This window comes from Sorghum bicolor, chromosome 4 (assembly GCF_000003195.3).
Source record: "Sorghum bicolor cultivar BTx623 chromosome 4, Sorghum_bicolor_NCBIv3, whole genome shotgun sequence".
Classification (NCBI taxonomy): domain Eukaryota; kingdom Viridiplantae; phylum Streptophyta; class Magnoliopsida; order Poales; family Poaceae; genus Sorghum; species Sorghum bicolor.
Genome location: NC_012873.2, coordinates 66,919,932 through 66,932,234, shown reverse-complemented (window position 1 = coordinate 66,932,234; position 12,303 = coordinate 66,919,932). Strand labels below are relative to the sequence as shown.

Genomic DNA, 12,303 nt, shown 5'->3' with positions numbered 1-12,303 from the left:
AGCAGGAGGAAGCGAATGACGGAGCCCGGCCGGCCCGGAGCACATTGCACGATGCGCCAGCCAGCCAGATGGGGTCTAGGCGTCTAGCGAAGCGAGGTCCACGCAAAAACTATTTCGCTTTGCTCCGTCTCTAAGCTTCAGCCATGTTTGAGGTCGACTCCAATGGCACGCCGCTGCGTCCGTCATCGCCTTCACCTTCGCTTTATAAATGGCAAGGCTCCTGCTGGCTCACTGCAGCCTTGGGTCCCTAGCCAGCCAGCTAGGCTTCCTCTACATGCTCTTGGAGTTGAGTTGCAGTTCTGTATCGCCCGGCCCAGCAGGCATTTTCGGCTTCTGAAACAACACCTGCATTCCTCTTCTGCATATAACAAGTTAAACTGCCCCGGCCCTTTCTCCTACTGAACTTCGATCCAAACAACCAAAAGAGTCTTTCTTGCTGGCTTTTCGTTTCTACCAAGGTATGGACTATGGAGTAACAGTTTACCATTTTCATCTGGATCTTCTGTAGTAGTGCTTGTTTTAGGAGAATTTACTTTCAAGTACAAGACAATGCAGAGCCTGCTGCTTGCGACTGAACAAAGCCATGCATGCACTCACTCATGTCGATCATGTGTATGTTGCTTGTTCTTGGCTGCTCCCTTTGCTGAATCCCGACTGCATGCATCACATCACATGCAAGTCATATATTCACAACTTGTTGCTTCTTCTTGGCTACTCGCTTTCCTGGATCTCTACTGCATCATATCACTTGGACGCTCACTCACTAATTAACCAAATTCTTATCATTTTCATAGCCCGTATTTTATATACGTAACAAGTAACATACATCCTCTGAACATTCTCCTACTCTGTTTTCAAAAACCACCCAGGGCGTTCCCGCCATGGGCGTCACCACCATGGGCGGCGTCACCCGTACGCACATCGTCAGGGGTGACTCCCTGGAGGGCATGCTCGGCGAGTACACGGGCGGCAGCAAGGGCAAGCCCACGCGCGGCGGCGCGGCCAGGAACACGTCCCGCCTCGTGGCGTCGCTGACGTGCCTCCAGTTCGCCTTCGCCATCTACGCCACCTTCCTGCTCTACTACATGAGCCCCGCCGTGGACCTCCGCGTGAACGTGAAGCCGGACCTGGCGTGGGCCACCCGCATCGCGCAGCACTGGAAGCAGCTCATCGCCGCGCAGCCCGGCGCCGGCACCGGCGCCGGCGCTCTTTCCCCGGAGGAGGTGTGCGAGCACGAGAGCATCGACTTCGAGCAGAAGAAGTCGACGGACGAGGTCATGATCCGCCTCAAGCGCGACCTCTACGACGAGGTGCTGGCGTTCCAGCGCCAGAGCTTCGGCGCCGAGACGCTGCCGGAGCTGCTCCGGATGCGTTCCCGCTGGAGCGAAACGTCGGGCCCCAACGTGCCCCGCGTCACCGTCATCCTCAACCACTTCAAGCGCCGCACGCTGTGCGCGCAGCTGGAGCAGCTGCGGCGGCAGACGCTGCCGTTCCACCGCGCCTGGGTGCTGTCCTTCGGCAGCCCCAACGAGGCGTCGCTCCGCCGCATCGTCGAGAGCTACAACGACTCCCGCGTCAGCTTCGTCGCCTCCGGCTACGACTTCAAGTACTACGGCCGCTTCCAGATGGCGCTGCAGTCCGAGTCCGACTTCGTCTACGTCCTCGACGACGACATGATCCCGGGCGCCCGGATGCTGGAGATCCTCTGCCACGTCGCCGGCACCGACAAGTACGCCAGCGCCGTGCTCGGGAGCATCGGACGGATCCTGCCGTTCCGGCAGAAGGACTTCACGTTCCCGAGCTACCGCAAGTTCCGGTCCAAGGAGGCCGGGCTGTACCTGCCGGACCCGGCGTACGACATCACCGTCGACCGCATCGTGCAGGTGGACTTTCTGTCCAGTTCCTGGTTCCTCCCCGCCGACCTCGTCAAGACGCTCTTCATCGAGACGCCCTTCACCTTCATGACCGGCGAGGACCTGCACCTGAGCTACCAGCTGCAGAAGTACATGGGCGCCGGGTCCTTCGTGCTCCCCGTCGACCCCAACGACAAGGAGACGTGGGGGGACAGCGAGCACCGCCTCGCCTACGTCTCCGAGACGACAGTCATCTTCAAGGACATCGTGCAGGTGCGGGACGAGCAGTGGTGGCGGGCGCTCACCTCCGGCTACATCACGCAGTGGGCGGCCATGCACCCGCAGAAGGTGGACGCGCTCTTGTACGCGCACTCCCTCGGCGAGGTCCGGGCGCTGGCGCCGCTGCTGGAGCGGTTCCGCACCACGCCCGGACGCAAGGCCTACCTCGTCGTGTCCGGCGGCGGCCACTGCCCCTGCGAGGAGGCCGCCACCGTGCTCAAGTGGCCCAAGGTGGTGTGCAAGGACCGCCGGTTCAAGATCTTCGACCTCGGGATCGGCGCGCTGTCCGGCCCGTCGCGCTCCGAGGTGCCCGTGCTCCAGGCCGTCTACGCCAGCATGCGGGGCATCGTCCGGATGCACAACCCCAGCGTGGTCGTCGCCCTCGCCGACATCGACGCCAAGGTCAAGGAGGCGCTCCGCATGGCTGCCGACACCGCCGCCGTCAACCGCACCGCGCTCGTTCTCCTCCCCAGGAAATCCGTCCCCAAAGTGCTCTGGATGGCCACCCTCAAGCCCGCCTCACTGCCAAGTAACATAAGCATCTCTGCCACTGCCATCGCCATGAATATAATGCATCCTGCAACAAAGCTGATCGCTGGATCTGATGTTCTCACTGCAGACTGGAACCGGATGCGCATCTCGGTGAACATCATCACGCAGAACCGCGCCAAGTCGCTGCTGCGTCTGCTGACGTCGCTGCGGAACGCCTACTACCTGGGCGACGAGGTGCCCATCAGCTTCAACATGGACAGCCGCGTGGACGCGGCGACGCTCAAGGTCGTCAACTCCTTCGACTGGCCGCACGGGGCCAAGACGCTCCGGCGGCGGATCATCCAGGGCGGGCTGATCCGGGCGGTGAGCGAGAGCTGGTACCCGTCCTCCGACGACGACTACGGCCTCCTGCTGGAGGACGACATCGAGGTGTCCCCCTACTACTACCTCTGGATCAAGTACGCGCTGCTGGCCTACCACTACGACCCCGGCGTGTCGCTGCCGGAGCTGTCGTCCATCTCGCTCTACACGCCGCGGCTGGTGGAGGTGGTGAAGGAGAGGCCCAAATGGAACGCCACCGAGTTCTTCAACAAGGTGCACCCAAACACGCCCTACCTGCACCAGCTCCCCTGCAGCTGGGGCGCCGTCTTCTTCCCCAAGCACTGGCGCGAGTTCTACGCCTACATGGGGGCGCGCTTCACGGAGGACGCCAAGCAGAACCCCGTGCAGATCCCCAAGTCGCGCACCAACGGCTGGCAGGCGTCGTGGAAGAAGTTCCTCATCGACATGATGTACCTGCGCGGCTACGTCAGCCTCTACCCAAACTTCCCCAACCAGACGAGCTTCTCCACCAACCACATGGAGCCCGGCGCGCACATCGCCGCCAAGGGCAACGTGCTCAAGCACAACAAGATGGACTTCGTGGTGCCGCTCGTCGCCGACGACTTCTCCACGCTGCTGCCGGCGGGAAAGATGCCGCCGGCGTCCAAGCTGCCCGTCATCAACCTCTTCAACCAGGCAGTGTCCCTCAAGGGGCTCAAGGCCGCCGGCGCCAAGCTCGGCCAGGACGTCCTCGAGTGCGCCGCCAAGGAGCTCGTCGCCGTCGACCAAATCACCGGCTTGCCCACAAACTGCACCGCCTTTTGAGTTCTGACCGATGGATGGAATTCTTTGCTGTTTCAGTGATGAGCTTGCCCACAATGTACTTAATTACTAGTGTAATTTTGTAATTCCCATTTAATCTACAATCTAGCACTGTCTGATACAGTGATGATGATACTCGTCAAAATTTAAAGGGGGCAGAGAGCGCGTTTTTGCGCCTTTGTCTGGTTAATTAGATGATGATCCGTGAGTGAAGAGGAGACCAAAAGTGGCTCTCTCTGTCTTCACTGTCGATCAACTTATTTGATTTGGAGAATCAATTCATTTTTTTTAGATAATGGATATAAAATATCCGGCCTCTACATCCGTGGATGTACACAGCCAATTATTACAAAGTTTGGAGAAAATAAAAGGAGAAAGCCAAAGTCTACAAAACGACTAGGACGCTAGTTCAAACAATACAAATGTTTTCATCCTTTATTGGAAATCTCAAATCTCTAAAGCAACAACTTCCAATTTCTTGCTTATCGTAGAGAGTGCGTCCTTGGCTATCTCGTCACGCTGCAGATGGGCCCAAAAGCGTAGCCAATATGCTCCTCTGAAGATGACCTGCAAGATAGTGTTATATTTCTTTTGATCAAAAACAACATCGTTGCGGCATCTCCAAATTGCCCATAGCATGGCAGCCACCCCCCACCCAGATCAAATTCCTAATCCTTTTATTTTGATTAGATAGCCAGTTACCAAACATGTGGCTGGTTGATCTTGGTTGGGACAAATTAGTAGCAAAGAAAATAATCCTCCATATCATTTTGGTTAAGGGACAGTCCAGGAACAAGTGTTGGATATTCTCATTCCCATTACAGCATATACACTTTTGACTTCCTTTCCAATTTTTCCTGGCGATGTTGTCCTTGGTTAAGACGACCCCTCTTTGCAAAAACCAAAGGAAAATTTTGATTTTTAGAGGAATTTTTATCTTCTAGATTTTCTTATGACGAAAAGGTATTTGTGTATCTATAAGATATAGATACATTGAGCGGACAGAGAATAGTCCAGAATCGGTAAGGCCCCATCTGAAATAATCAGAACCTTCCACCAGTTCGACATTTGAAATCCTTGCTACTAAACTAAGCCAATCTGCAAGTTTCTTATCCACCAAGGCCCTTCTAAAAGAAATGTTTAGTGGGCTAGTAGCCATCACTTTTGAGACTGTTGCGTGGGGATCCCGTACTATATTATATAAGGAGTGCTCTAGTTGTACAGCCCAGAACCCCTCTCTTATGCCATCTTCCTGTTTGTTGCATGATTGGCTCAAGAATCCGGCTGTGAAGGATTGACTCAAGGTAATGTACTCCAAATCAGTCATCTTCCATGCCAAGGTGTCATACTGTCTGCCAAACACGGAAACACAGCCATCTTGCTGGTCTTCTTCAGTTTTCTATTTTGTATCCAGAGCCGTTTTTTATTTGCAGACAAAATATTCAGAGATTGTTTCCTCTGTGGTCGTATGCATAGATTGTTTTTGCATTTTCCTATATGTTAGGTGCCTCGTTTTTTTCTATTGTTGTTCAGACAAAATGCAATTTTTGTCATTGTTTGACTATAGGGAAAAAACAATGACAAAAATTGCAACAGCAGGCCGCAGCCCAGCATCATCAGTTCAGGAGAGCTTGGATTTGTGGGCCTCATAGAGGACACATTGCAACAGCAGGTGTTGTCATCTCTATTCCGTTCTGTATGTCCAGCTCATCTGACAATACGTTTCAGTTCACCAAGTTGTCTCTTGCCTGCAGCACAGCAGGAGGCATTATTTTCCATTTGTATAACCTTGGTACAATAATCGATATTCACCATTCCTCCCAGGCTCATTTCTTGCACTGCAGTGTTCACCAGTTCATGCTAAAAAAAACTTTTATAGTCTAGTTCATGTTGCTTGTTATTGTCTGGCCGTTGCAGGAGCCCCCCCAAAGTCACTGAATGCATTTCTGAGCCACAACCAAGTGAAGGAAAATGATAGGTCCTCAGATTTGATGGTCACAGCTTTTGTATATAGATGGAGGCAACAAGGCAGGAGAAAAGAACAAGAGCAAAATCATATATAATTAATTATTGGCTAAAAGGAAGCACTACTAGTATAGAAGAAACCAAACAACACTTATCAATCCCTAAACATAGATGAACTGCAAAAAGAATTTTCAGAGTTCAGTACACCAAGCTCCAGATACAGACTATGATGGATGATGGCTGTCCCCCTCTTTTTAAGTTTGAAAATCCTCATGGATGATGCTGATAGCTACTACCTGACCTGACCTGACATAACCTCCCTTCTAATTAGCAAACCAACAAATTCCCCTTTCACTTGCTTAAAGCACTCTCCTTGTTTTCTTCTAAGTGACTCACTGACTGACTAGCTGCAAAGTTTCCTCTCTAAATCTGTCTCCCTCTGCTGCTGGTTTAGCTCTCCTTCTCACCTTACCTAACTTGCAAGCAACTGCAATTGCAATGCAGCAACCACTCTGATTCATCTATTTCTCCTGCCCCTCCTCTCACCCTCCTCTCTCTTTCTCTCTCTATACAAACAAAAAACATTCAGGGGGGAACCAATTAACCAATAGACAAAAAAGAAGAAAGGTAAAATAACACTAGCCCCCGATGAAAAAAAGACCTAATGAACTAACAACGCCAGGATGCCCGGCGATGGACTGGGACTGGATGGATGCTGACTGAAACCAATGCATGTGATGATGGGTTGGGTGGGATCCATAGCGGTGACCGGTGAAGTGGTGATGATGACCATGATGGACGACGACGACGACGACTGATGAAGCAACCATGCATGCATACATACTAATATGTATACATATATAGCTCTACGGGGGGACGAGAACGACCGACGGACCGACCGACCGACAGTCCGGCGACGTCGTGCCGGGACGTCAATCCCGGCGGCGGATGAACTGCAGGAGGTCGCACGACGGGTCGCCGCTCCGGACAGCCTTCTGGCGCATCTCCACCACCTTCTTGTGCGAGTTGGAGTGGATGGACGGCACGAAGGTGGGGCTCGCCGCGGGGCGGTACTCCGGGAACAGGCGGCCGGACTTGTAGCGCACGCCGCAGGCGTTGCAGAGCGTCTTGGGTCCCAGCGGGCCCGCGCGCCACTGCGGCGTCTTCTCGATCTGGCAATGCGTGCACCTCCTGACGGCGCCGCCCTGCGGCTCCGCGCGCTCGCCGCCTTCCTCGTAGTCTGCGTCGCCGTCATTGTCGTCGGAAGAGGCAGCAGGCGCGGGGGGCGCCGGCTTCTTAACCTTCTTTTTCTTCTTCATGGGCGGCGCCGGGTGCGGGCTGGACTCGGCGATGCTCTCGGGATCCGAGTGGGACGACCCGGACGAGTACATGGGCGTCGGCACGAGGATGGTGGGCGCCTCGACCACCCCAGCGCGCGCGGCGGCGCCAGTGAACGCGGACGGGCGGGAGCGCTTGCTCCGCGCACGCGCCGGAATGACGAGCACGGGCGGCGGCGGCGCCTGGCGCGGCGACACGGGCGCCGACCACGCGTGCCCGCCGCCGCTCCCACTCCCGCTCCCGGAGAAGGACTCCGAGGATGAGGACGCCGAGGACGAGGACGAGGACGCTGAGCCGCCAGCGCTGCCACTACCGCCGTTGGCGTTGTTGAAGCTGCCGTGCTCCAGCACCGAGATGGGGCTGGAGCTACGGAACAGCAGCGCGTCCTCCATCTTGTCCGGCGGCAGCAGCGCGCCGGCCGCCAGCGCGGAGCTCTTGATGATGGGTGCCGCGCAGCCCGCCGCCGCGGCAGGGAACGCCGGCTCATGCGGGATGGACGCGTCGTCGAAGAGCCCCGACAGCCACTCCAGCTGCGCCATGTCCATGTCCATGTCATCGCACTGCAACCACAGGGAATCAGAATCATTAGTTGCCACGTCAGAACAGAATCATGCGACGCGCCCAGCACCGACACCGACACTGCCAGCTTTGCCGCTGCAGCTACTACAATCTCTATCTGCCATGAATGACGTCATCGTCTTCCCCCCGGTCCTAATCTTACTTTAGTCAGTCATCATCGTACTGCTCACATTACGTACAACAGTAATAAATCAGATTTGTACTGCAAAGCAATCATCAACGAATGGGCCAGGCCGGGCTGGGCCCCAGGTTTAATTTCGGTTGCGTAAACAGAGGAAAAAAAATACTACCACCAGCAGGTACAGCACTAGGGGATTAGTTGCTGGGCTGGCGAGCTACCAAGAAAAGTGACGGGCCCTCCGACGACGTAACACGGGCTCGGCCGTAATATCCAAAGTCCAACCAAACAGCGGCCGGGGGCGGTGGTAATTCCGATCACGATCTCACCGGCCACCGCCCGTCGGCCACCGACACCGCCCGCTCCTCCTCCTCTTCCAACCACCCACCGCGCCGCGCACGGACACGACAACAAATCATCACGCCCCGCGCGCAAGGCGCCAGGTCGTGCCCGACGCCGACGCGCGTGGCGTGTCCCCTGGCGCCCGCGGCGTGGGGGCCGGGGCGTTGGCGCCCAGCTATTTTGAACTCCGTTCCGTTCCGTTTCACGAGGAATCGCCCGCACAGTACGAGTAGAGATAGCGTAGAGAGAAAAAAAACGCGTTGCAGTTGCACGACCGACACGGGCAATGCGCGGCGGAAGAGAACGGAACAGGAAGGGAGTAGGGGACTCACAGTGCCGATGTGTGCGCCGACGACGTCCTTGGTGTCGAACACGTCGTGCCCCGCGGCGGCGAAGAAGGCGCTGGCGGAGGCGTCGTGCTGCGCAGGGGCCGGCGGCGCCAGCGCGGGGGGAGCGGGAGGGGCGAGCGCATTGCCGGCGCGGCCGACGTCGATGATGCGCGCCGACAGAGGGCTCCCCGGCGCCGGCGCGTCCAGGAGGAGCACGTCGGCGGCGGAGTCCTCCTTGGGGAAGTCGAGGAGGTCGTCGATGTGGTCGAAGAGGTCGCCGCACGTCGCCTCCAGGAGGCTCTGCTCCCTCATCATCTCCTCCACGAATCCGCCGCCTGCCATCTGCCTGCTTCGATCGATCGAACAATACAATTCGGTCAGTCAGTCGCCTCCGGCCTGCGCTGGATATATATTATATTTATAATAAAAATATATAAAGAGGGGAGACCCCAAACGCGGAATAGATAGATGACGATGAATATCCTCCATATTAATGTGAGAATACATATCAGGCTGGATATCTATGCATTAGTCGCACAAATGGAATGAAATTAAGGCAACGCCGATTATTTTTCACCTGCAATTTACTTATTCCAAAGATACTACGCCGACTGCATATAGAGGGCAGGGAGGATGAAACTGGCGGCGAATGAATTCGTATTTTTGGCAGAAGTAGACGTTGCCCAAATCCTTCCCTTTCAAAGAAAGATGGGCGGCCTGCTAATCTACGACTCCTTTATTATAGCAGTAATCAAAATGTGATCTTTTGATGAGCTGGGGTGGGCGGGCGGTAAACAAACAGACAAATAGAGGGGCAGCGGGACAACAGGGCTGGAGTTGGAGTAGGAGGAGGTGGAGATTTTTTTTTTTCCCTTCTCAAATTCAATTGAATTCAAAGTGACGGCAGGGCGGGCTCCATGGCCATATGTATGCGGTGCATGATGATGCGGGCCGGGCGCGGGAGGGAGGGGCCCACCCACCATGTGAGCAGCGCATGTGACGGGTCCATTTTCCTCGCCCTTTCTTTATTCTGAAGCAAGCATACGCGACCAGATGGAAGCACAGTACATGCACGATACGGTTAATTTTAAATATATATTAAATATAAAATATACTACTAGTAAAATAATACGAACAAACGAGGGTGGAAAAATCGGAGCGTTTGATTGATTCACCACCAAGGTGGTGTTGTGTACCGGTGTAAAAGTCAAAGCGGCCAGCACAAGGAATTTGTCAAAAAGCAGGCTCGCTGACGTGGCGTGCAGCCATTGGCCGCGACGCGTCACTGGGGCTGCCACCTGGCCGGCGGCTCCTGCTTCGGGCCGAAGCGGCTTCCACCCTCGGTAAAGCGGCTAATTATTGCCGAGTCCTCGGGTGAAAACCCCGAGGAATTCTAGTCGCCCATTTTTCTTCTTTTTTACTACTGCTACTTTTATATTTTTATAATTAACCAATTTGCGTTGATCCGATCACGCTGGTTGCAAATAATGGAAGGAATCGAATCTCTGTGTCTTTTACTATAGGCATTTTATCTTTTTACCCCCTTCCAATCCAGCCAAGAATGAGCAACTATTGGATTTGGACTTTTTTTTTTTTTGCACTGTCTGCCGGTCCCCTCTGCTTTGCTTCCAGAGAATCCATCCAGACTGCACAAGGAAGGAGGATGGAAGCGTATATCTGTAAAAGTATAAGGGGATGCATGCAAAGGTACAGACAAGGACACTGTGGAAAAACAAGCCAAGGCTGCTGCGGGGAAGGGAAGGAATTGGAATGCCGTGTGACTCTCAGCAGCATATCTCCCTTCACCCAGTCAATTCCAATTCCACCAATTCATACGCGTCTATCCATTTACCAGCACAAAGCCAGCCAGGCCAGCAGCAGCAAGCAGAAGAGCATACAAAGATGTCCTTGTAACCGGGAAGCTTCTGCCTCCCTCCCTAGAATCCCTTTCCCTTGGGCCTTGGCAAGCAATTTTTGTGCAGTCTTGGAATTCAATTCAGAAACAACAGTCCAAATTTGAGCCCTGTTTTGTCTTGTCTTTTTTCGTTTTTTTTCCCCCAGGAATTGAATTGAGGATGCCTGAATGAGCTGTGCATCTACAGATATGCATGGCAATCAGGGAATGGGATGAAGAACCAACCGGATATGGCAATGAAGAAGCCGGCTGGCAACAATTGACCGCCACCCGCCAGCCGAGAGCCAGGCCAGCCGGCTATCAGAAAATGGCAACTCAAGGAAGCAAAAGACAAAAGAAAGAAGAAGAGAGGCCAGAAACGGGCACTCAAAATGGAAGAACATGCAATTCTTGCTCCTGCCTGCGATCAATCCTTTGCTTGCTACTGTATTTTGGAGGCGAAAATGGCTATTTTTTTTTGCACATGATAAGCACCGTCGGCGATCGACTGATGACTCACCTGTGAGCTCGCCGGAAACGATCGACTGATGACTCACTCCGCTCCCTTCCTCTCCCTGGCCTGGGTTGCTTGGTGCACACAAAAAAGAAGCCCCCTTTTTTTTCTCTCTAGCTGCCAGCTACCTCTTCTGCCCGGCCCGTTGCACTCTCTCGAGCTGAGGAGTAGCTGTTGGTGATCACGAACGCCTGTAAATAAGCAAGGGACGACAGTGGTGGGTGGAATCAGGGTGGTGGTGCTAACTCTCTCTTTCTCTCTCCTCTCTCTTCTGTGGTGTTGTACTCTTACTCTTCCTGCATGGCTAAGCTTGGTGGCAAGCAAGCTGCTGTGTCGATGGACAGAGAGAGGGGACTGAAGAAGAAGAAGATGAAGAAAGTTGCTGGGTGGCTTGGTACAACTCCAATTATATGGAGAACTGTGTGTGTACTCCTAACAAGAGAGGGGAGGCCCGGGGAATTATGGAGAGCTATATAGGTGGAGGTAAATGGAAAGGGGTGGGGTGGTGGTGGTGGTGACCTAGAGGTGCGTGGGTCGGTGGAATTCAATTCCGGCCTCTCTCTCTCTCTCTCCTCCTGTGCCTTCTTCTTCCTCCGGACTGGCCTCCTCTTAAGAGAGAGAGAGAGAGAGAGGAGGAAGAGGTAGAAGAGAGAGAGGTATGCACGGAGAGAGAAGAGAACAAGATTGGGAGATTGTATTATACTAGCCAGGCGACAGGGTGAGCTCAGAGTTGGAAAATATAATGGAGCGAGGGCCTAAATAAACAAAATTAATAAACTATGGGTGGCAGAACGTGAGGGAAGGTAACTGATGAGTGAGGCCTACATACAGCTACAGCTACAGCTGCTTGCTTTGTTATCAGGATGAGGAGAAAAAAGAAAAGAAAAGAAAAAAAGATGGCTGGATAGCTCCTGGGTTTTGAACGTTGGCGTTGGAGGCCAGGCAGGCAGCAGGTTGAGGCGACGGAAGTGGCGATCGACTCCTCCCCTTTTACACTTGAGACGCTCTATAGCTGCTCTCTTCCGGCCGGGTCGATCAGGACGACGACGAGGAGGAAGAAGAAGAAGACGTGCTAGCTAGCTGCAGGTGGCCCAACGGAAGGAATTGAAGGACGAGACGAGGTGCACGCTGGTGCAACCAGCCAAGTCGTAGCTGGTATAACTAGGCTGGAGTACTAACAGAACGTACTCACACTGCGGTTAATGGTAATGGATCCAGCAGCGTGCCAGATTTTTACTTTCGCCACGTCGTACGCGCGATCGAGCAATCAATTAGTGGCGGTCATTGTATTAGAACCACCAAAGCACGCAACCACAAGTTGTTGTTGTTGTTGCTGCACCGCACCACCACTAGTGAGCGAGCAAAGCAAAGCAACAGGAGCTACAGGACTACTACTACATGATACGGGCCGGAGAGAGAAAACTATAGTGTGTTTTGTGTGAGGACACACGGTAGGT

The 12,303-nt window shown here is 54.1% G+C and overlaps 2 protein-coding genes across 4 annotated transcripts; one reads left to right on the top strand and one right to left on the bottom strand.

Moving 5' to 3' along the window:
- LOC8056414 lies at positions 245–5,014 on the top strand. The gene is made up of 3 exons (XM_002454697.2): positions 245–458; positions 870–2,661; positions 2,752–5,014. Exons 2-3 carry the CDS (start codon positions 882–884, stop codon positions 3,768–3,770), a joined length of 2,799 nt encoding a protein of 932 aa, XP_002454742.1. The 5' UTR covers positions 245–458; positions 870–881; the 3' UTR covers positions 3,771–5,014.
- LOC8084674 (GATA transcription factor 8) lies at positions 5,802–11,966 on the bottom strand. Of its 3 annotated transcripts, none has more exons than XM_021458567.1 (3): positions 10,853–11,966; positions 8,442–8,787; positions 5,802–7,630 (listed from the first exon to the last, which is right to left on the bottom strand). In XM_021458567.1, exons 2-3 carry the CDS (start codon positions 8,778–8,780, stop codon positions 6,665–6,667), a joined length of 1,305 nt encoding a protein of 434 aa, XP_021314242.1. In that variant the 5' UTR covers positions 8,781–8,787; positions 10,853–11,966; the 3' UTR covers positions 5,802–6,664. The 3 variants fall into 3 exon arrangements, with proteins under 3 accessions (XP_021314242.1, XP_002453007.1, XP_021314243.1); XM_002452962.2 differs by having other exon boundaries at positions 8,442–8,784; positions 10,853–11,961; XM_021458568.1 differs by lacking the exon at positions 10,853–11,966 and adding an exon at positions 9,016–10,846 and having other exon boundaries at positions 8,442–8,784.

Bases quoted from the DNA above. Each gene is read 5' to 3' on its own strand.
- LOC8056414 (XM_002454697.2), top strand. From the start codon at position 882: ATGGGCGTCACCACCATGGGCGGCGTCACCCGTACGCACATCGTCAGG. The intron at 2,662-2,751 runs GTAACATAAGCA...TTCTCACTGCAG, and splicing joins CAAGCCCGCCTCACTGCCAA to ACTGGAACCGGATGCGCATC.
- LOC8084674 (XM_021458567.1), bottom strand. From the start codon at position 8,780: ATGGCAGGCGGCGGATTCGTGGAGGAGATGATGAGGGAGCAGAGCCTC. The intron at 7,631-8,441 runs GTGAGTCCCCTA...CTGTGGTTGCAG, and splicing joins TCGGCGCACACATCGGCACT to TGCGATGACATGGACATGGA.